The sequence below is a fragment of the Buteo buteo genome, chromosome 6 (genome assembly GCF_964188355.1).
Source record: "Buteo buteo chromosome 6, bButBut1.hap1.1, whole genome shotgun sequence".
In the NCBI taxonomy this organism is placed as follows: Eukaryota; Metazoa; Chordata; class Aves; order Accipitriformes; family Accipitridae; genus Buteo; species Buteo buteo.
The window spans coordinates 11734685-11758903 of NC_134176.1; the positions used below are offsets into that span (position 1 = coordinate 11734685).

The 24219-nt window shown below is 35.9% G+C and overlaps 1 protein-coding gene across 6 annotated transcripts in view; it reads left to right on the plus strand.

Moving 5' to 3' along the window:
* PPP1R13B (protein phosphatase 1 regulatory subunit 13B) overlaps positions 1-24219 on the plus strand; it is a 72728-nt gene that overhangs the window by 16873 nt on the left and 31636 nt on the right. For all 6 annotated transcript variants that reach the window (XM_075029729.1, XM_075029723.1, XM_075029726.1 and 3 more), the window contains exons 2-4: positions 10392-10539; positions 17351-17470; positions 18982-19049. In XM_075029729.1, the coding sequence (XP_074885830.1) occupies positions 10392-10539; positions 17351-17470; positions 18982-19049 (336 nt within the window). The remainder of the gene's footprint in view (positions 1-10391; positions 10540-17350; positions 17471-18981; positions 19050-24219) is intronic.

Here is a 24219-nt window from a genome sequence, read left to right on the forward strand (position 1 = left end):
TTGGAAAAACTCCGGGACTTCTTCAGAGCTGTTGATTTGGAGGTCAGTCTTCTATTCTTGATAGATGGCAAAGACTCATTTGCAGTAGTCCTATAACAAATCAGAGAATACTGATTTGCAAGGTGAGAATACTTACTGTTATGTATTGAGTTGTCATGATCCTTGTAAGGGGTTTAGGAAATCCAGCATCAACTGGTTAGAGCAAAGAGTCTTTCAAGAAGAGTCTCCAACTTCCACCTTTTAATAATAGTTGTGTATATAATGAAAGATAGCATATGGACCACAGTCTTTTAAACAGTGGAACAAAACAAAATTTCAAAGCCTTGTTCTGGAAAGAATAAAAATATCTCCATTTGTAGTGTATGTTGCCCAACAGAGAAGTGTGCTCAGCAAGAACTTGTTGTACCTAGAATTATCCCTGTATTCTAAAGTCTCTTACATGGTAACTAGCGTCTTGACAGTCCTTTCGTAGGATTGTTTGCATCAAGGAGCAACAACAAGATCTCTTGCTGGTTCTCCAGTTATAGTGATTTAGGAATCAAGCCAACAGATAATATGATGCAGGGATGTTGAACTTTGCAAGTGCCAAATTACATTTTCCACTAGAAAACAGCAAAAGAGCACGTTTTGTAGATTTCTCTAACTTCAGGTTGTGTTGCTTTAGCTAATGATGTTAAATTCTGCGCTCGGACAGATTTCCTTTTAAATTAATAGTTTTATTTGTAATGTAACCTCTTCTATTCTTTTAACTTGTCTCTTTTCAGCTATACCCATTTTCCATTCTGTAGCCACAAGTTTACTGCATGTCTTTTAAATTAATGTATCCAAATCTCAGCTCCTGCTTGCTTTTAACAGAACCATCTGAATCTAAAAGAAGGCATTCCAATGTTGTGAAAAACAACAAACAGCTTCTATAAAGATTATGTCTGGAGATAATGACTGTGACTCCTAATGTAACAAAGTATAGTTTAAAAACTGATACAGGATTATAATGTCTAAATAATCGTGCTGCTCTTCTGTTTTAGGCAGATGCTAGAATCTTAATGTTTGTTAGGTCAGTTGTTTTTTAGCCCTTTTCATATCTTGCTTCTCACAGCCTGTAGAACACCCATTCGAGTCAGTGGTTTGCTTGTGTTGTTTACACAAGTGAACTTTTAGTTGCTATTGTTTTCATTAGGTATTGTTTTCCTAGAGCACTGGAAGTCTTTCAATTAACTACTACAATACATTTCATTTAATAATATGTGGACCTATCTTGTTCAGTTGAGTATATTTAAATACATGATGATAGTTGGTGTTTCCTTCCTGTGGCAAAAATGTTGGCTTATTTCTCTGCCCTACAAAAAGCCTGCCGCTGAAAGAGTAAGAAGCTTCAAATTCCAGATCTGCAATTTATGCTGTAGCTTTTTATCTTTCAGTAACAAAGAGCAAGAACAAGAGTGTCGTAAGTATCCCTTCAGTAAATAAATATCAAGTAGGTGTAGGCTTTTAAAGTAGTCTGAATTCTGTTGAACACCTGCTGTCACGAAGAGAGCAATGGCAATAGTCCTGAAAGTCCGGAGAGGAAATGTCTGTGGGTTTTTTTGTCAGTTCTTTAAGCCACTGCATACATGTAGGCCTTATAAAAATGTAGGAAAATCTTGTTTAAGGATTTCTTTTAATGCTGTGCTTCCATGTTTCTTTAAGAGGAGTTAATTTTTTTTTTTCTTTTTTTAAACAAATGTGATTTCTGTGCTCTAGCACGAGAAGTAATTTTATAGCCCATCACTAAGTCTGTTGGTACAACTATTGTCTGACGACTATTTTTTTTTCTTCTGGTTATGTTTTCTGTAGCCAAGTTGTCTTGTGCAGAGCCTGATGAAGGTGGATCTCAAGGTTGATCAATTTATTTTTTTTTCCTTTCAGTGATTGCAAAATGGCAAGTTAATGCAACTAGCGTATGAGCTTATGCAAATAATGCTTTTGTGGGATAAGTATAGTTGAAGTACATTTAAGGAGCATTAAATTTTCAGATTTGATCAAAATTGCAAATGTTATTCAAGTATACTTAAAAATACAGACAAGCTAATATTAAACTTATAAATGCTTATCAATACTGAAATTTATGGTTTTAATGTTTGTTAGTAGCCTGTAGCTGAATGCTATACATTTTTAGTGTCTGAGACTTGCTCCCAATTTTGTGAATTCTTTTGCAGGCCATATGGAGGCAGTTGGCTTCAAATTTGAAAGTGTAGTAGGAAACATGCTATTGGTTTCACAAGTCTGCGTTTTGGCAGAAAACTTTACTCGTTTTTGTATTCTTTGCAAACTGAACTCTGTTGGTTGCACTACCTTTGTGAATTTTACTAATACAGTCAAAAGGCATCGCTGGGCTTTAAATTTTGGCCTGAACTCGAAGTTTGCACAGCTTGGATGTGAGGAGGGTATGACGAAATTTGTTTGGAAATATGGAAATTGAATATAGTTATTTCTCACGCCATATATGAGGAAGGGGAAAAGATGTTAAAGGATAGAAATCTCCTGATGAAAAACACAGTAACTGATAATAAATTTGCTGTATGTCTTGATGCTCTTGTTTGAAATAAGACTTGTAAACATGGCAAGAAATTCTTCAACAGATCTATTTTTAAAAATAACTTCATTCTGAAGGTAAATAATAATTGGAACAAAGCATGCTGGTGAATAACTTGTTTATTAGATGGACTTTAAATGTTTCTTTTTAATATAGGGAAGTGAAATAGTTTAATCTTATTACCTGTTTTTCTGGGGTTTACACATAATAATCATCATCAGAGATTTCTCTGGGATTTGTTTGTTCTGAAATCTCAACAGTATAAAGAAATACTCATGACTTCAGTCAAGAATGTTTCTTTAGATGACTTTAATTAAAACAGTTTTGTGGTTATAATTTCATAGTCTAGTTTCTTTTAAAATGTAATTGCTTAAAGCTTCACGTAATTAAGTCTATAATCTTAAAAAGGGACAGTGTTCATACTACAAGTAAAGTTAAAACGCTGCTTTAGTGCTTGAAATAGACAACTACAATTTCTACAGCTGTAGTTGATGCAAGATTTATGTAATGGTATGAATTTCAGGCAAGCAAACTTGCATGAGAATTGATAATTTCTAACTTTTTTCTCTGACCATTCTGTATAGAGTTGTGCATATTATTATGTCTCATCACCAAAGGGATGATTTTTCACCTCTTCACATTTTGCTTGCATCTCATTCTATAATTTTTCTAGTAACTGAAAATGTCAGTCTTAATCAAAGTTCATATTTTATTGATGGGGCTTTACATTTCAGTAATAGATGGGTTTGGACATTGCAGTTAAAACTCTATTGTAGTAGCACCTTAAATACAGCAAACTCCTAGAACTCCCAAGTCAGCAAAATGAAGGATGAAAGTTACTAAAACTTCCTGAGAGATGTTGAGGTCTCTACTGTGCAAGAGAGATTTAGATTTACTTTGAAGAAGTCTTGTCTTTGCTGATTGTTCTTGTCTTGGAGTTATAGGCAGCACTAAGTGCTCTGAAATGGCAAAGCACAAGATCATGAATAGATGTTTTGGAACTGTTTATTAGGGGAAAATGCATGGTGAGAAGATAACACCTTCCAATTCCCATGAAACAGAATGAAGTTAGCATTTTTATCAGAAACGTGTTTTGTACTTCAAGTTCATTGTGTATCAGCCTTTTAATAATAAACTTTTCATATATTTGAAATGTCTCATCACTGTTCTGCTGGAATGACATTTTTTTGTTTGTTAATTTGTTGTTTCTTACCTTTACACAATGAAATTCCTAGGTTGGTTTAAAAAAAAAAAGGCAAAGGGAAAATCTAATAAGACTAAACAGCAGTGTGTGAATTTAGCCCTATTAATTATCCAGTATATCCTTAACTCACAATCATATGCTTGATAATTTTTAAATTGCAGAAGTTATTAACACAAAAAGATCTATACTATCCCTTTAATATCAGGTAGGCGTTCCTATATCTAGATTTGGGTAATGAGAGCAATGGATAGCACAAAGGGAAAAATTCATGGTTTTCATTGTCTTGGGATGTGTTTATTGTCGTAACCTTTTGTTCACTGCTTGAATGACCTTACTTCTAATATTTCATAGATGTGATTTTTTTTTTTTCTAAATTACTTTGTTGTTGTGGACATGAAGTAGGTTATATGCAGGAAAAGTAATGATCATCTAATCCGTTTTTGCCAGGAGCCCTGGTTTTGAGTGGAAACATGGGATTTAGTTAAAATATGTAAAGTAAAAAGCCTGCTGAGTAATTTTGCATCTTCATCCCCAGAACTCAACAATTTCTCTTTTTCTGGTTGAATATATGAATGTTACTGTAAGACAATAATCGCGGACTTCTTTTAAATTCTAATGTTTCAGCATGTCCTGAAGGAGTGCTTGTCTGATTGCTTTCTGATAGCTTAAATAATTCAGTCTTCTGTGACTAGGGTATCAAGAGATATGTGCTTACATGGACTCTGTTATTGTATTTACAATATTTATTGTATCAGCTGTCCGAGTTAGTAAATTGACTTGGGCATAAGGCAGTGGAGATGTTGGTGTACAATTTATTTCTTCTCAAGCACCAGTGTTTCAGGTGCTGGTAGCATAAGATAATAGTTGAATAAGATGTATTTTTTGTCTCTACAAAAGTTGTTGTTAAAGAGGTTCTAATTAAAAGTATACCTGTTCTTCTTAATTTGGGATATTAGCTGAAGATCAAAGTTCTATTTTTTTAGTAAAATTGTAGAAAAATGTTGAGGAAAATACTTCATTCAGCAGTTGGAGTTTTAGCTTTCCAGGCTGTTCTTAGCTAAGATCAATGTGCTACATCGGCTGCCATCTTCTGTTTTTATGGTGGTGGTCCAGCTTTATTCCAATTGCAAGTAATTGCATTGTACTACGGGAGTGCAACTAGAAGTTGCAAAACTCAAGTAGGGCAGTCAAGGTGGTTTCTAGGACAGCCTGAACAAGCTCATATAGAGCAAAGGACATCAGACTCATCTGAAATATTGTTTGTTACTATATAGTAGTGTGTAAGGCATTTAGTTGTGCCCTTGTGGGATCTCTGCTGTGGTAAACCAGTTACGAATGCACCTCTGTTGCACAGCTCTTGAAATCTTGGTTTGGGGTGAAGTAAGAGATCAACTGGACAGTTAGAGAAGTCTAAATAGACAAACCAATATTTATCAGCCTGATGGGCAGCACTGTTCAGCATATTGACAGGTTACTTGTGTCTAATATGTTTTGTAGCGAGAATAGCAAAGGAGGGTCTTCAAGAAAAACAACGAGGTTGCTTTGCACGTGCATATAAGGCATGATGAACAACATAGAAGAAGGCATAAACATACCTGTTTAGCATGTGGGGAGTAGAAACTGGTGTAAAGGACCAATTCAGCATCGATTTCTTGATACGGAGTGAAAAATGATACGAGAAGAAGATTCCACATCACAGTGGGGAAGTGAAGACCAGTAAATTGTGCTTGTCAGGACTGATACAGAAAGGCAACATGGTCAAAGCCATAGGCATGAAGGATGATTTTTGCTGTGATAGGCATCGTGAGTAAAAAAGGCATACCAGGGAAAAGTTGGGCAACTAATAGGCAAGTGTCCAAATTCTGAGAGCATTAGCTGGACCAGTTCATAGGAAAAAACCCTACCTATGTCTTACATATTGTACAGGAAAACTAGAGATAGATCTGAGACACAAGACTGAGAAGATGATTGGTGTCAAAGATGCCTGCATTACAGCTCACAGTGGTAGGTACCTGTGTGTTATGAATATGAAATCTAGGGAGTCATTGGAGAAACATGGCTAAGGACTGTGTTACAGCCATATGGAACTTGATAGCTAGGCATTCACAAGAGATGATTGAAGACTGTCAACATTTCAGCTTCCTTAGCAAGAGTTGAGGTCTAGAAAGATAAAACTGTGTCATCTCTATGGATGATGCCTATTGAAATTTTTGTAGGTGACATTATCCAGCTGTAGAAAGAGATGAGATAATAAGTGAGGATAAAGATCTTATAGATTTATCCCTTGTTTCTGCCTTCTTGAGAAACTGCAGGGATGATTGAGAACCAACCATAGAAGTATGGTTGGAAGAGGAGAATTGGGATGGGAATGGACAAAGGGGAGACAACTTACGAAGAGGAGCACGTACAACTATTTGACAAGCACCTGTTGGGCAGAGAAGATTTAGGTAGAGTACGGATTCTGAGGCTCTCCTAGAGCTGTAAGCTGAGAAATTAGTGAGATGACAATAATAGTTTTAAAGGCAGGTTGTGGTGTTTGATAAAGCTTATCTGGCATGGAAAAGACATGAACTGTGAAGGGATATACTAGAGTTTGCAAGGATGTTAAAGAGAAGAGTAAAAAGAGATGAGAATTCATGAAAGTTGGAGTAAAGCCGTTGGTTTGGTAGCAAGAGCAGTAGAGAGTAACAGACAGGTAACATCTGTGTGTGGGTTGAGAAGGAGGGAAGTGTAAGATCTGGAGCTTGGTATTCATTGTGGAAAAAATACATGATTTAGAAGCCCTGAGGTGATTTGCTCATGAGTGTTAGATTGATCCTGTTGTGTGACATTGTGTCCAAGTATTGGAAGTTTTGAACTGATTGAACTGAGAGGTTATCAAAGCAATGCTACGATGGTTCTGAACTCATTTTACAAGATGGGTTTTGTACAGTTGTTCCTATTTAGGAATCCATTTAAAATGAGAAATCAAAAGATTTATCAGTTCTCCTGTGTTCTAATCTTTGGCTAAGAATGTTTTTCATAAAGCTAATTTGCTACAGTGGGCGTACTATGTATTTCATGTGTATGCTTTACTCATATTCTTCAGCACCAAATTTCCAGGCTCCCTTAATGCTTCTTTGTATTTTATCACTATGAAATACCTCTGATTCTTATTCCATCCCCACCGCAAATAGGGACAGCTACAACACTGACTTGAAAATCTGATTAATATTGCAATATATTAATAATGTTCAATATGTTGAGGCTTCTTGTGTATGTTTCAGGACATTTGTTTCTCAGCACAGTGTTTCAGTTCCTTTGGTATTACTCAGACAACCTGTTAAAAATAAATCCTTACTTAACCGAGTTTGCTTGAGGAGTAGTATGACAGTAGTTGGCTACAGCACTTGCTTCCTATTAGTGAGATACCTTTCCCTGGGCTGTCTAGCAGATGATATTGTGAGTGACACCCAGCTTTGGAGAAAACAGTACTGGTGCACTCTGAGCTGAGAGAAGAAAGTGGTGGTGTGCTTGAGGTACAGCAAATTTTGGCCTGGTCTTGGAAAGGTGACTGTGAGTTTATACAGTGGTTGAGGTCTGAATTTATGAAGAATTGTCTGAGATGTATGGGATAACTCACACCTCCAAGAGTTTTCTTTCTTTTTCAACCTGTCTGCAGATGCAGACAGATAATCTTGAATACATGAAACAAGTTTTCTGGGTCAGTGTTATCTTTACAGCAATAAAAAATGGAAACTTGGAAACCATGTAAACCCACATGATGTTAAGCCATTTTATTTACCCTTTCATAACAAGGTAACAGGTCTTTCAGACAAATTATAAAGAGGCAGTATGCATCACATCATAAGTTCAGTAAAGCCAGGCTGTCTCGGTATTCTCATAAAGTTTGGGAAACTTGGCTTTTATTTTGAAATTACTAGCAAGTGTTATGGGGAAACTATTTAGACTACTGGCATTAATAACTCTCTGTCAAATTGGTGTTGTTTAATTTAACTTACTTAATTTACTTACTTATTATATATTCCTTAAATTTAACTGCAGAGGAAAAAAAAAAAGAGGAAAAAAAAGTGTTTTCTATCACCCCTGTGGCTAGGACAAGAACCAGTGAGTTTAAATAGTGGCAAGGAAAGCTTTGACTAGACTTTAAGAAACTTCTTGCAACAAGAATCCTGGATTTCTGGGGTGGATGGTTCAGAGAAGTGGTGGAATTTCCATCATGAAAGGCTTTTCAGAACAGGTTAAACAAGCATCTCTGCAGAATAATGTAGGTATAGTTCATCCTGCCTGAGGCCAAGAGACTGCATTAGATGACCTCTTAAGGTTTCTTCTAAGCCTGTTGTTTTATGTTCATATATGACTCTTTTTCTACTTAAATATGAGGTCAAATTCTACTACTAAACTCTGCGTCAGATATCTTACTCTGTAAAAGATTCCACTGCCACTGAATATTAAGACTATGTCTGAATCTAGTACAGGGAAAAATAACATTGTGAGCTGTTCACGGGCACTTTGTTATTATCTGTGGCTGCATCCTATGGCTTCCTCCTAGCTTGTACTATAGCTTTTACTATAGCTGCCTTTAATGCTGCTGTTGGAGAAACTCAGAGGTGAATTCTAGTATATTTACAGCCCTGGATGACTGCTTCTTTTGTTGAAGTGTAGTTACTTAAACTTCAGGATACAGCGTACAAACTTGGCACGCTGAGGGAGAGTAGAAACATGGACTAAAATAGCCTGGAGGACTGACGAGGAGACTGAGAGCTTGAAGCCTGGGCTTTCTTGGAATTTGTCCTGTGCCTACTTCTAAAGTAGATAGACTGCTGTCACTCAGTATCTAGCTGTTATAAATGCAATTCTCCGGTTTGGTACATGTATACGTCCCACAGATAAAAGCATTATGCATGTTTTTAAGAATTACCTATGCAAATTGAAGCACAGCTCTGTTGGAGAGTGCTCATTTAACAAAGAGCTTTTAAATAATTAGGTTTAATCTTTGTGGTTCAATATGTGATGCCACATTTTATTTACTGGAAAGACCTGAAAGAACTTTCTTTGCAGACAAAATTACTGATTTTGTGACATTTTTTAGGGACATCTATTTTTATGTTATCTTTGTCTTTTAAACATCACTTTATTTCTGTTCCATCCCCATGAATTTACAGAACAGTATTGTGACTACAGATGGGAAATTAAGGTGCAGAGAGAATGGTTAAAAGTATCTATTTAATTTTAAGCAGGAGCTTAGGGTTAGGTATCTTTCAGAGCATTTAGTGTAACATAGGAATACTTGCCTTTAAGTACAGCCTTTATTGGTCCTCAACCAGTCTCACTCAGGAAAAAAATGAATCACATTAACACCACTGCATTAGGACTTTGTTTCTTGGTAGAATGTTTTTTATCTTTTCCTTCTTACAAGCCCCTCAGCTGTTAACTATATGCTTCCAGCTTTCGCAGTAAATTACATGAGGGCCAACAAATCCGTTGAGAATACTGCATAAGGCAGAGGCCCTTAATAGGGGGAATATAGCAAGTGAACATATTATTAATGATCATACATATCATAATATGTATGCACCAAGGGGGTGAGATGGGTTAAGTTAATGTGCACAGTTTTTGAATGTTTAGCTTTGCAGCAAGTTACACCTGCTAGCAGGTGGGGGGGTAGAGGGGTGGGGGTACCTCTGGCTAGATGTATTTGTGCACATGGTTATTTAAGGTGGAGCAAGGAATTTGAACAGCAGTTTACATCAACACAGATTACTAGTAGCTCTTAGTGCTAGCCTTTTTCCTTTATAGACTTCATCCCACTTCTTTCTGTTGTCCTTGATGTCAAGTCATCTTGAACGTTAAGGGGGGGGAGGGAAAGAAGAGCTATTTTCTGTTTCATGGCTACTTTCCAACTGGAATAGCTGGGAGCAGTTACTAGAGGAAAAGTAGTCTTTTGATGTTGTAACTCTGAGTGAAGAGAGCAGGCTTAGTACCACTGTGGAAAGGTTGCATGTACAGTCTGATCAACACAGCAAGCTCAGAGGATGGGGCTAAAGTAGTACAGAAAGAACTAACTTTTCAGAGGGTTTTAGCTCTAGCAATTATACTAAGCAAATGCAATCCCTTGAAAAATGTGACTTTTTTTCCTCCCTTTCTTTTTTTAAACTCTGAGGCTTACCATTTAACCAAAAGCTTACAATTCAACCAAATATAATGGTATCTTCAGACAAATTGCAAAAATGATGTCCATCATGCAACGGGTTGCCCACCTGTGAAGCTTCAGGTTACTTTGCCAAAGTATGTATTTATTTGCAACATTTAAATGGTATGATTTCAAGCATCAAACATAGCGAAAACTTGTTCTTTCCTTCCCAGCTTTATTTTCAGACAGAATTAAACCATTTCAACTGAAGCTTTTAAAAAAATTGTCAAATCAATGCACTGTCAAAAAAATTGAACACAAAGGACTAAAGCTTTGGCAAAGTTAAAAGAATCTGAAAACTGCTTTGATGGATTGTGGTAACCAACCATAAGCATACGTTTCCATTTACAGGGGAATTATCTTACCCATAATCTTATTCTTGTCATTTTTTTTTTCATATTCTGTTACTTTTTTTCTTTCAGATGATACTAACTGTGTTTCTGAGCAACAATGAACAGATTCTGACAGAAGTTCCAATTACACCAGAAACAACCTGTCGCGATGTAGTAGAGTTCTGCAAAGAGCCTGGAGAAGGAAGCTGCCATCTGGCTGAAGTATGGCGTGGAAACGGTAAGTAAAATGTTCAGTGGAAATGGATTTAAATATATGTACCAATTAGAAAAAAGGTAAGAAGACTGACTTTTCAATATTAATTATTTCAATTGTACTTTCTTTTTTCTAGCAAACTTTGATGAAAGCATGGTAGTTCAATATCTGTAGAGAGTAATCCAATTCTTGACTTTTTTTTTTCCTTCCTTGTTTTCTTCCTCAGCATGGAGTATTTGATAAAATGCATGTGTAAGATATGTCAGTATTCTGTATTTCAGTTTTTCAAATTACATAAACAAAGTATTCAGTATCCCCATCTTAAAAGAAAAAAAATAATGGGGTGTGTGTGGTATTTTCACTTCTAGAAGTCATTTATTTCAAATAGGCATGCAGTGTGTCTAGGCTAGAGGGTATTTAAATGACAATAAGGAATCTCAGTGGTCTTGTCTTACAGTCAATGGGTGCAGATCACCACCTGCATTCTTTCCAATCCTATTTCCTCACTATTAGGCATGTGAACACAACATGAAATTTAAGAATGGATATAGATTCTTTCTTTCTGTATCACGAATAGCAGATGTTCTGCAGACAGAATTGTGCCAGAATTGGACATAGTATCTCCTGCTTCTTCATGAACATTTCCTCTCAAAGATTTGACAGTCTGCCTTGGGGCAGGTAGTAGTTCCCATATCCTATTTGTGTTGCAATTGTTATTTCACAGAATAATGGGGTGGGCGGTTCTTTACAGGTGTGTGTCAGAACAGCCCTATTAAGGATTCTGTTTCTGGATGGATTCTTGCAATTGCATGTAGTACAAGCCCTCAAGTTATAGTATATCAATGAATGGATGTGAGTAGAATCGTTGGATGGGTGAGGATAACAGTTAGGCAGGTTCTTAGCCCTCAGTTACTAAGGTCACCCCTGTTTGAGCTGTTGGTCATCTGTTTTGTGTAAAGACTCATGAGGTCATAACTTGATATGGAATTCTTAAATTTTGCATAGAGGGATTTTATTTTGGTCAGGGGCTTTTTGTCAAACAGACAAAACGGGCATTATTCAGATGCCTTTGGAGCTTTTAAGTATTAGCAATCTAGAATATTTTCCTCACGGGGAAACTATTCCTTCTCTTTTCTAAACTGTTCTAAGACTTTGTGAAAGGAAAAGGTGCCTCAAGGAGTCATTTCCTAACTGGACGGAGAGTTTAGGCAAGAGTGAACAGAGTTAAGCATGTCTGCAGTTCTAGGAATACAAATTCAGGTTCATGCTTAGTTAGAAAACTGTCTTTAAGGATAAAACTTACAGGAGGGTTAAAAATTTTTCATATTAGAAGTTTAGATTACAGAGAGTCTATGATGCCAAGTGCATTGCATAAATTTCTAAAATAGGTCTGCAGACTGTGTTTAACAGCACTCAAATATTCCTAATATTTTCCAATCACTTGCCTGTAAAAGTGTAACATATGTTATTATTTGTTCTTCTGCTTTCACAATACTTTGAGGGTGCACTCCTTAAAAAATGCAGACAATGTTGTCAACTAGCTTCAAAGGGTGACTGGAAAATGGAAGTGTTCCACAACATCTTTCTGAGACGCTTACACCTTGCAACCCTGGCACATGCAAGCACATGATTTCTGTAATAACTTGTAAGATTGAAAAAATACTTTATTTGTGGATGTAAGACATTATTTCTCAAAGTGTTAGATATCTAAAGCTTGAGATTTCTATAAAGTGGGAAATAAAACTTACCCAGGAAGTTATGATGGAGAGACTAAGACTAAATTTTGGCTATCTACCCTGTGAATTATGCATCTTTGGTCCCATTATAGTCAATGGAAATTAGATAATACTGTGAGTAGAACGTGGAGGTCACTGATTTCAGCTAGCTGTTATCTGTTAGATTTTGAGCATTGGAGTTAATCCAGTTTTCTGAAGTAGACTTCTATATACAGACACTTAAGTTTAGGAGCAGAGTCCTGCCCAAAGCTTCTACCTGTTGAATGGGTCTGTCAAACTTTTCAAAATGTGCTTGTGGCTCCAGGTTTCTTTTAAAACTCACATGAAAGTGCTTTCACAAATCTAACTTCACTTGTTAAATATCCAAGGTGATAACTGTATTTATCTATTGCATTGCAAGTGTGGAACAGAAAAGACTAGAGAGAAGGAAAGACAAAATGAAACACTTGCATATGTTTCTGGATCTCTCAAACAAGCCTGTACTGTCAGCAAAAAAGATGTCCTGCACACTGGTTTTAAGTCTCTCCGATGGGAATTTCAGCACAAGCATTTTGTTTGTTGTTCTTAAATGTAGGATACTGTTATACCATCTGTGTGTTGGTGGCCTCAACTTCTTGCCCCAACGTCTGGATTGCATACATTTCTCAGTGAAACAACGTGAACTTTTTTTTAACAGGGCATAAACACGGTATTTTTTCCTTCAGCTGCTCCTGAGACCCAAATTGAACTCTTTCCCCTGAAGTTTTTAAAAATAATTTTGCCTGGAGCAGAGATGTGTTGTAGAAAACAAGAGTCTAAACAGTTAAATGCAACAGTTACAACAACAAACAACTTAAAATATGGTTCTGAGTAGGAAGTGTGAAGCAATTTGCAATGAAACTGCTGCGTGTTGTGCAGTGGAAGAGTATTTTTTTCTTTTCTATTACACTGTCTCTGACCCCTCAGCCCTTATCCTCAAGAGAGGTCTACAAATGTTCTTTCAGAAGACATTTTGGAAAGTAAAATTCAAAACAAAAGTTAATACAGAAAATCATGGGTTGAATAAACAGAGTAGGTTTTGTCACACACTGTAAGTGGTCTGTTTTCCTAGTAGTCTCTCCATCTTGCACAGGTGACAAATCACAGCTCTCTCTATAAGACAGAGCTGCCATACCTGTCCTCTTGTGAATGTGCTTACCTCTGTTCTACAGGTAGCCACAGACTCTTTTAGGTAGCCCAACTGAACAATACATGTCTACTCAAATTCAGAGCAATGGGGCTTGTAAATTGTAGTTTTATTATCAGATACAGAAAATAGTTATGTGCCTTAAAACTTGTCCATTTCCTAAACTTTATCGATCTAACAAAATAATGTCTCTTCTAATAATCTTCCTCTCCTGAATGTGTATGTACAAATAAATGAGAAATACTTCATTTTACTTTTAGAGGGTGACAGAGATAGACCATTTGTCTTCTAGAAAAATGTTGTCTGTTTGCTTTTGTGTGGCAAAGAAGTGGTTGAGGACCTTCCTGAGAGCTGTAAAATAGTTTATGTATTGTTTGTATTGAATTAAGAAACTGATTCTTCTCAGAGCTGCATGGCATAAGCATTTGGTTTATTCACATTTTATTTTGTACTTCATTCTCTGTTCCCCCTCCTTCTCAGTTTCTTGAGATGAATAATAGTTGAAAAAGTCAATAGCATTCATGCCTGATATATCAGTACATTGTGCTTTGTCAGTTTGAAGCTTCCTCTTTTTGCATGGATTTCTCATGCTATGACAGGAGAAAAAACCCCACAGAATATTCTTCCTCATTCCCCAGCTATTGCAAATAGCAGTTGGCAAGGAGGTCGAAAGACAGGTGTGACGCCAGGAACTTGTAGTATGTTTCAAGAGGGAATGGATTTCAACCTTTAAGTCCACCCAGTACTCAATTATTCATTTCATTTACATCTGGAATGCCCTTCAGCAATTGGTATTAATTAGTCTTCCTGAATTTAGTTGTAACATAGAGGCAAGTGACTGTGAAAGAAATAGTTGTTTACTACAGCTGTACTTCTGCAAACCTGAGGGGGGAAAGACTCATTCCTGATCTTGCAGTGAACTCCCCCGCTATGGAGATAATCCATTACTTTGTATTCTGGTTTCATGTATAGCAGGCATAAATGTGTTTACTACAAACAGCAGGGTACTTGTAATAAGGGTAAAAATGGATTCTGAAGTCTGAAATTTACTTTGTTTTAAATAGTGGATATATAGTTCCAACGGAAACATTTTTGCAATTCTCTTCTAAAGCATTGATGCGATATTTGTGTTTTGGTCTTTCAGGGTGTTTCAGTCATTTCAGAATATTTAAAAGTAGCCCATCCCCAAAACTTTTACTTAAAAGGAAAGGAGTCAAGCTCGGTTCTCAAAAGTCTTTCAGAATTTTCACCCAACTTAAAATCTAAGGCAGTTTGTGCAAATAATTATAGCTATATGCATATATCATAGTTTTCCACTTAGTTATTAATGAAAATAAACATTCTCTAGATAAATGTGTTGTTAAAGTATAGGGATCCAAACCCTATTATTAGTCTACACCCATACTCCTATTTCACATTTTCTTCATTCTCTTCTACTTAAACTTAAAAAATTAAAATTAAAGTTGGAAATAGTATTGTGGAAACAATTACTGACAAATATGTCTGAAGCTATAACAACTGGGAAAAGTTTAACTGCAGGTTTTCTGTTTGTTTTGGTTTTGATTTTGATTCTTAAAGAACAGGTATTTACAGAAAATATCTCTCTGTACTATCCGAACTTAGAGCAAGTATAAGATAATGCTTTCTTCCTGCAATTTTTCTAGATTGAAAGGATTTAAACTGAAGGAATGGAGACTTCAACTCTCATCATGTCTTGTGTCAAGTGTTAATTTCTTCTTCCTCTTTATTTTCTGAATCTGTTTCATGTAGTAAAGTTGCACAGAATGATTAGTGCTTCTTCATTTTTCATTTCTCTGTTTCAGTGATGATGATGATGTTGCTGTTACTATTTAACCTGTTTTCTGTCTAATTTAGGGCAACACATGCTGAATTGTTTTTGTGGAAGAATTGCAAAAGTAGTAGAAAATGTCTTTCCCATTTCTCTCCATGGTCATGTCTGAAAAATATTAGCCTTGATTGTTCAAGGTACATTATGTAAATGAAACTTTTTGTTTTGAATAGCTCCTAGGATCAGGGCCTTACTTTTAATGGGAGACCAGCCTAACCAGGAGTGCAGCCACTCCTCACCATTCCAGAATTAGTCCAACCCTGTCCAGACATCCAGTTTCTTGGTACTTTGTTATCAAACTTCAGTTCTTGCTAGGTTTACCTAGCAATTTTTTTATTTGGGAAAAATTCCTGAAGATTCTTACCTTCTGTGTCCTAAAGTCTCTGAACTAAACCATTTAAATATTTTTACACTCTGTGATCTTTAGAAGACTCATGCTGCAATTTTAGTGGTTATGCTTCAAAGCACTTGGAATCTTACCTTACTTTAGGAGTTGAAAAACCTGAAAATCATGTTTTTAAAATTTCTTTTCAAGAACTGAGTTGTAATAAGCCACTGACCTTATTCTTGTGTGCATAAACACTACTGACAATATTTCCTGGAGTCTACCTGAGTGAGGAACAAGAAAAAGCAAAGCAAAGCATCTATATTTTAAATCCAGGTGTTGTGATTTTTTTGTTGTGGTTTTTTTTGTTTAGGAAGATAGGTAACCAGTCAGCTGATGAATATAGTTAGCTTGTAGTTTAAATGATCCTTCCCCATTGAAAGCAGCTAGATTTAACTGTGGCTAAATGGTGTTAATCACTATAACTATTAGACGTGACAGATTTTGACAAGACACTTTATTGTATTAAATGCATTGTGAATCAAGGGATGAAAATGTATTGTTCTTTAAATACTACAATTAAGTATCTCAAGAGTATCAAGACATGTATTCATTTATATAGTTCATAATGCATATAAATTTAGGAAAATTTCACTATAAAAAGGTGTATTTGTGATGTGGTTTTCCCAAGCTTTCCCTAAGATATCTGTTATATCTTTGAATCATTTTGTCTTCTCATGTCAAATGGGCTAAGTATGAAATGGATAACAAATTGTTAGCGGTGCTCTGCCTGGTAGGAGATACTGTGGTTTGGGTTTTGAGAGCAGAGAGCGTTTTGCTTTTAACAATGAAGAACGCAAACTCCACCTTTTGGTTTCCATCCAAGCCTGATTTTCTGCAGTAATATTGGTTTGACATGGTGCTAATTAAATCTCTTTTATTATAATTTTACTATGTAATACTGTGCTTAGTATTAGATCTTAAACGGGACAATTTCTTACCTTAATGAAAACATTTAAAAAGAAATGCAAGTGTAATTGTGGAAACAGTGAAAACTTTGGTTTTGAAATGTATTTTAATTTTGAAATACTAAATATATAGTGTGCAGCCTCTTAGTAATAGTATATTTGATCAATTTGGAAGAAATAACTACACTATGAGAATGTTTTACATTTCTTTGGGGGAAAACAAAGAGACTGACTGCTGCATAGAACTTCAGCCTTTATTTGTTCAAAGATTTGCCAGTAATTCCACATATACTAGAAGTTAATGTATGGCATAGTGTGTTGGAGTGGGAGCACCTGCTCAAGTTCTTAGGAGATGAAATGTCAATGTAATGATAAGGCTTTTAATCTGAGTGGAAACATGGAGGTTCAAATTGAATGAATCATTTTAATAACGGAACAAAATATCCATCTGGTGGTGATGGGGAGCAAAGGTGCAAAGATCAGCATTGTGGAAAAGGGTGTGATGAAGAATTCCTAAATTAGGGTTTCTAAACACTGGTATCTTTTGTATGGTTTGGCAAACAGGTTATGTTCTGTGATTGAGCAGTGAGCTATGTTACAATAACAGGCTAGCTTTTAATACAGTGCAACTATTGTCTTTTGGTGCCTGTTTCTTTGACTTTGTGGAAGACAGAATACGTTGGATAGAGTGAATTGCTACCAAGAAGGACATTCTGATTCTTAATGAGAGTTCTGTAAAACTTTGCTGAATTTAAAATAGTTGTGTTAAGTTTTTTGGTCTTGTACTTTTAGAACGTCCCATACCCTTTGATCACATGATGTATGACCACCTACAGAAATGGGGTCCCCGCAGGGAAGAGGTAAAATTTTTTCTTCGTCATGAGGAATCACCAGCTGAAAGTAATGAACAAAGTAAGTACACTTATCCCCTAGTGTTGTCACCTAAACGTATTTAAAAGATTTCTGAAGTGAGTTTGATTATCAGTTCCTTCAGTGAACTTCAGTAGATATATATAATACAACTTCCTTATACCAAAACGATTTTGAACCTTCCTCAGTGGCAGATTTATTCATGTTCTCAAATTCCTTTCTCTAGAATAATTTCTACCAGTCTGTTGAGTAATATTTTTGTAGCAAGATTGGCTTCTATTCTGCTTAATACTCATCCAAAAATGTTGGTGGGTATTAGAGGCTTAATGCATTTTTTTTTTCTTGTTGAGAGAAAGTCCCTGCATTTTGAGAGGGTGGGATTGTTCTTTTTGACCTCCTGTTCTCCTTCATTTGCCCCAGAGAAAAGACCCAGTAAACTACTTTGTCTCCTTTAAAAACTAAAATCTATTTTATAGACGTCATTGGCAGAGGTCTCAGTGGCTTTACTTTCTCAGAATTTCATGTAGATATATTTAATAGTGGTGATAATTCACACCTTGAAAAATCTCTGGTCTGCTTGGTTCTATAGGAAAAGTGTTTATATAAATCAGTGCCCTATTAAGTGGGGTTTTCTTAAAAGACTGGAATAAAAAAATTGAAGGATTTCAGTTTTCTGATCTACCTAGTATAGACTGTACTTAACTTATGAGAAGACTTTTGAGGCTGTGCATTATATACTTAATGTCTGTCAGACTGTCTGAAGGATAGGAAAGGTATCTCGAAGTGAGATATATATTTGCATGCTCAGATTATCCTTACTCATTCAACTAATCTGACTACTTCTAACAACTGAATTTCAAGTCTTGGCTGAGTCCTTATTGCTTTGAGCTGGGGTTTCTTTTCATATTTCTAAGTGGTTCCTGGTTGCTTTGAATGCCAGAAGTAGCAGGCCCAATAATGTGTGAGGGATTTTTGTATTAATTAGGTACGTTGTAAAATACTCAGTCATCCTTTGGGCAATACGAATTTAAAGTATGTTAAGAAATTTAAGATATGACTGAAGCCACAGTGTTTCATGTAGAAGGAAAATCTTGCTTCTGAACCATGCATGCAAGGCTTTTTAATTAATCATTGACCTAAGGATCAATTTGTAGATTAAAGTTGCTTATAAGGCATTAGAAAACCTTCCTCTACTATATTAATTTATAGTGTATTCAATTGAAGCTACTGCTTCTTGTGGACACAGAAATATGAAACTTTGGTAGTCGTGCTCGGTACATTCCCTTTCATGACATCATTGCCTAAACACAAATCAGAAAAGTAGAGCTGCATGTCTGTACGTTTAACAGAGGAATTCTCTGAAGTAAATGCTTTATTTTTGCTGACTCCACTGCTTACAAAGAATAACCTAATAAGAAAGACTTGGAACTGGCAGAATAAAAATTCACAGGTAAAAGCTTTATATAAAAATTCTTGGAAAGAACAGATTCAAGTGTGAAAACCATTTGTGTTGAAAACTGAATTTTGCACTAAGAGTGATACTTTACTTTTAGGTGGACGTCAAGCCCAAAATCAAAGAAATGGCATAAATATACCTGTGGAAAAACGTGCAGAGAATGGGGTATGTAATAAATCCTAAAGGTTCTGGATCAATTCCACTCAAATATTTGATGTTTTTAAAATTCTTATTTTTCAAGATCTGTTATGGTGGGAACTGGTGGAAAATGTGTAGACCTTGTTCTGTTTTGTTTGTTTGTTTGGTTTTGTTATAAAGTGAATGGGAGAATATGGCTTTTTCATTAACTACTCTAAATTTTCTGGCTAGAAAGATATTCACTTATGTGACATGAGAAGCCCCCAGAGTCTTATTAATTACTGCATTTTCTTATCTGTCTTCCTCTGTTTTACTCATCCTGTGTGAATAAAAATCCAGCTACATTATTCTTTCATAGTATTGCCTGTCCAGACATCTTTTCTTATTTGATTTATCTCACTGGTATTGATTCATGACATAGCCTCATATGTTAAAATACGAAAATGTATCTATGGATTGGGATGTTTTCAGATGCTGGTAGAAGAGGTTGCATACCCCTCAGGGCCACCTCTTTATACTGTTCTTTATGGTTCATATCTATGCTTTTCATTTTTTTACTAAAATGTTACTAGGTTTCTAATTTAAAATAAACAATACATAGTATAGGTAACTTCGTTGGTAACATTCGGTGAATCCTGGCTTGAACATTCTCTCTTTTACAAGTAAAATGTAGTACATCTCTTTCAAAATTACCATGGCTTAAAAACCTTCTACTCCTGAGCTGAAACTCACTTCACTTTCTACTCTGTCTTTTCATCCTCAATAGTTATGAAGACTCTACAGAGCATATTCTGCTCTCATTTGCTCAGGGCCATTCTGCTGCCTTTACTGAGGCACTATAGCTATAGTTGACTATTTTTAAATATTTTAAAATTTCAATAAAAAGATTTGAGCTCACCAATTCATAGTTGTATTGTCTCTGTGAAGCACTGTGGATTTCCAAATAGGCATAGGGCTCTTTCTCAAGGTAAAATAATGCTTAAAGAAGTTTAAAAGCAAACAGATCAGGTTTTTCAAGCTGAGATGTCTTAAGGAAAAAAAGAACTAAAATGTTAAAAATAATTGTGCAGATTAAACAATTCTGTGGTTGTATATTGCCTGATAATTGGCATCTAAAATTCACACACACACAAATACGCAGCAAAAAAGTTGTTCAGTCAGTTTGCAGCTTGTTTTGTGTATGGCATGTGGGCCTAGTGGAAGGAATTTTTTTCCCTATTCAAAATAGTTAATCATGTATTGCTTTCTACGTTCCTTTTCTGTAGAGAACAGTAGCTGATGTCCTCTGCTGCATGGATCCGTTTATCCTGCTTCTATTGTCATATTGACAATGTAGTGAGATCATAGCACTATAACGTGCTAGGGGAACATAACCCTTTCATGACCTCCCCTAATCTATTTCTCCATGTAAGTTGTAACACATATACTTCATTAGACATAATATCTTTGGAAATTAGGACTGGCATGTGCAGTATGCCTTACAATCTCACTTCTCAGCACCACTAATGTTTATGATAGCATGGCTTTGTATTTAGTTCAATTTGCTGTTCATTTTTATGGGTAAAGCTCAGACCTGGTAACTTGAATAACACTGCTACCTTTGTGCCATTCAGTATATATTTTTAAAAATATGCAAAAGTTTGGCGACAAAATTAAAATTTATTAGGGAACGGATCCCTTTAAAATGGACTTTTACCAGGTTTAGGAAATTATTAAAACACAAGAAAGACTAAAACCTGAAAGGGTTGTATTAATGTAAATTGTGGTGGGTTTTATGCCAAAAATGGTACAAATTAGGTTTTGAAAGTGTATAAAACTAAGATTTTTCAGTTGTGCCAAGTTTTAAATCAGAGGGGGAGGGGGAAAAAGAGGTGACTTCAGGATCAAGGATTTAATCAGCTTACGCTTACATAATGCATTAGGCTTATTCATTGTTACTGGCATGCTGAATGTTAGACTAGCCCTAAAATCAATACAAACCAATGGAACATTGAAGACAGCTCAAATCTTACCAAATATTCTGCATTCAGGTATATTTTTATTATGTGTACTGCTCTAATGATGAAATAATTGATTTTTACTTAATATCTGGATGGAGCTGAAAGTGTGACGTGCATAGAAAACTAAGATGAATGTTTGCTTTAATGTTCATATCAATAGTCTTGGGAAAAATGATGGGAAATCTGTCTGGAATTCAATTTGGATAATTCTATTAATTGGCATTTTGCTTATGTAGTAGGATTTTTTTGTTCTTTGAAATGATATGTACAATTATTTAAATAATGGTTAGCTTAAAATCACATTATATAAATGCCTAAATTTCCTTAGATTATCTTCCAAATAAAGATTTAATGTTAAAAATAGGCTAGGTCTCTTCAAACAGTGAAACATGCATTGTTGTAAAAAGACTACTTATCTGTAAGTGCTCATCTGAGAGCTTTGCATTCTGCTTAACAAAGTCTAAAGGAAGAACTATGTGAGATTTTGTAAATTGGCAAGTTCTCTTATTTCTGAGGTGACCTTTTGGGGTTTGCTTTTGTTTACAACTTTCCTCCTTGGAAGTGGAATTATGCTATAATCAGGGCCTGATCTCTTTCCGCCACTACACAAAGGTATAGATATGTAGAGATAAGATTTACATAACTAAACATTTCCCTTTGCCAGGGAGATTGGACAGTGTCTGAAGAGGAATTCTCTTCTCTGAGAATAGCTGCCTCTTCCTCCTCTTCCTTTCTTTTGCATGTGTGAGCCAGTTGGATTTGAACACAAGTTGTATCAAGAGAAATTCTAATTAAATATTGGGAAGAATGTTTCCTCAGTGAGAGTAACGGGCATTGGAACAGACTGTTGGGAGTCCATGGAATTTCGATCTAGCTGAACAACGTCCTGAGCAGTCTGAACTGCTCTGAGCAGGGGTTATTGAACTGGTTGACTTCCAGAGGCTCCTTTCTACCTATATTATTATTTGATTCTGTGATCAGTGGCGAAGAAACAGTGGTCATAGAATGCTGGGTCTTGTTTGCTTCCAGATGTCCTAGCATGATCCAAGCTTCATTCCATGCAAGCAGCAGCGGTCTGAAAACACAGACAGAGCAAATATAATTGTAACCACTGGAGGTCAGTGGTAGACAGGAGAGGGAGTGGGGAGCCACCAGTCATGTGCAGCTACCAGTCATCAATAGAAAAAGTGGATCAGAGGTGTACTTAAAGGAAGTCCCAGAAAGAGGACTGACCGGATGATGACAGTTGTCCAGATGAAAAGGTAATCAGATAACTGAGAAACTTCTTGGAGATGAGAGAACAAGAAAGAGGATGCAGCTCAGGAGGAAAAAAAGGGTGGGGTACAGGAACATGGTGGAAGTAAAGTCTATTGGACTAAATAGAAGTAGATTAGTGTAATGAAAACAGTCTGTACATGAAGACAGTACTCGTTTGCTGTGGTTGCTTGGTTTAAATTATTTTTCTACTTGGTAATTTACTTGGGGAAGAGTAAAATGTCAGTTTGTGGTCTAGTGTACCATTCTATCTTTAACTTATTTTTACTGTTTCTAATATTAAAATTGCTGCCCCAATTTGGAGAGTCTGATATCAATAAGCTTTTTTCTCGATGGATATTGACTGAAGCCTTTGCCAAGAAATAGAAAGTGGAAGCTGATTTTATCTCTCACTATGAAATTTGTGTTAGCTTTAGTGTAAAAGAAACTCATGTAGAGGAAGAAAACTTCACCATCATCCCAAACAGGAGAATCACACTCCTGGAAAATTTCTTGGTCTTGAAGCTGTGACCAGTAGATAGAGTTGAGAATTAAAATTCTGTGCTGATTAGATAACAGAACTGAGCTTCACTATTTCTGTTAAAGTGGCTCAGATCAGGCTTTTAGCAAAACTTTTACAACAGGTAGTCCAACTGGTTTGGCATCAGGAGACTCATACTTGCATGCTGGGGGAATTGCTCAGGGAAATTCCATTATCAGGTAGGTTAAAACTTCTACATATCTGTACACGCAAAGCAGTTTTTAATAGTACTGATTTAACTTAGGAGAGCGTATGGTTGCTGATGGAGAGTAGATAGCCATCTGATGCAGTCAGTCTCTGTATCCCATTCCATCATGACAATAGTAAAGCTAAACTGCTTTCGAGTTTCTGTGGTATGGCTTGTCAAATTCTAGGCTTAGAGTTTATATGGATTTACATGTGGTGCCAAAATCCTTGAGTAGAATTGTATGTTTTTCATTAGTTTTAATTATTTGATCCGTACAAGTGTGATCAGATAAAAAGGCATTTAATATCTACTATACATTTTGTCATATATTTGTTCTGATATGACAATTTTTAAAAATGTGTTCTAAAAGGTGTATGATAAAGAAGTTTCAAAGATGGCTGAATGGGGGGGTTTTACAAGTATACTTGGACAGGCAAAATACTTAAAGGTTTCCTTAGCCTGTCAGGCAAAGATATGACAAAATGTAATTGTCAGGAAAAAGGCAAACAAGTTAAATTTTTAACAGAAGTAGTAGCCTCAAGAGATGAGAAACACATTATATGTACTTGCTTGAAGTTTCTAATTTGGAATATTGAAGGATAAAGAGCTTAGTCTGGAATAGAAATTGTTCTTCAGACCTGAGCTGCAAATTCAATTTAATATAAGCTTTTAAGTATTAAGTACTGTCTGTTTGTAACACGTAACAATGTATGGGGAAGAGGCTGCCATTCACATAAGACAGGTTTTAATCAAACTTGTTTAAAATGAACAAATAGCGATGTCAGTCTTGGAAATCTAGGTTCTTTCACGGGTCAGCAAAGTCTAAGGAAATAATTCCATTAAAAGATGATAAAAAAATTTAGGCACAAGGAATTCTAACAGTGTGCGGAGAAGAAGTTTTTTTCTGAAGACATTTGCTTGCAGGCTTCCTGGAGCACTTGGACTATGTAAAAAACCTGGTAATTAAGTCAAATCCAAGTTTTCCTATTTTTCTGCTGCAACCTTCTCTGTTGCTTTTGTTAAGGAGACAAAAATGATTGTATCTGCTGCTTTTTTACAGTCAAGGGTGTTCCCTTGTCTAAGACATACATTCCTAAAATTATTTTTACCTGTCAGAGAGAGGAGCCTTGCTGTCCCTATAGCAGCCTTCTGCACCGTCAGATTTCTAGTTAAACCCCTGGGTCAGCTTAATAGAGTTTCGATTCTCCTCAGACT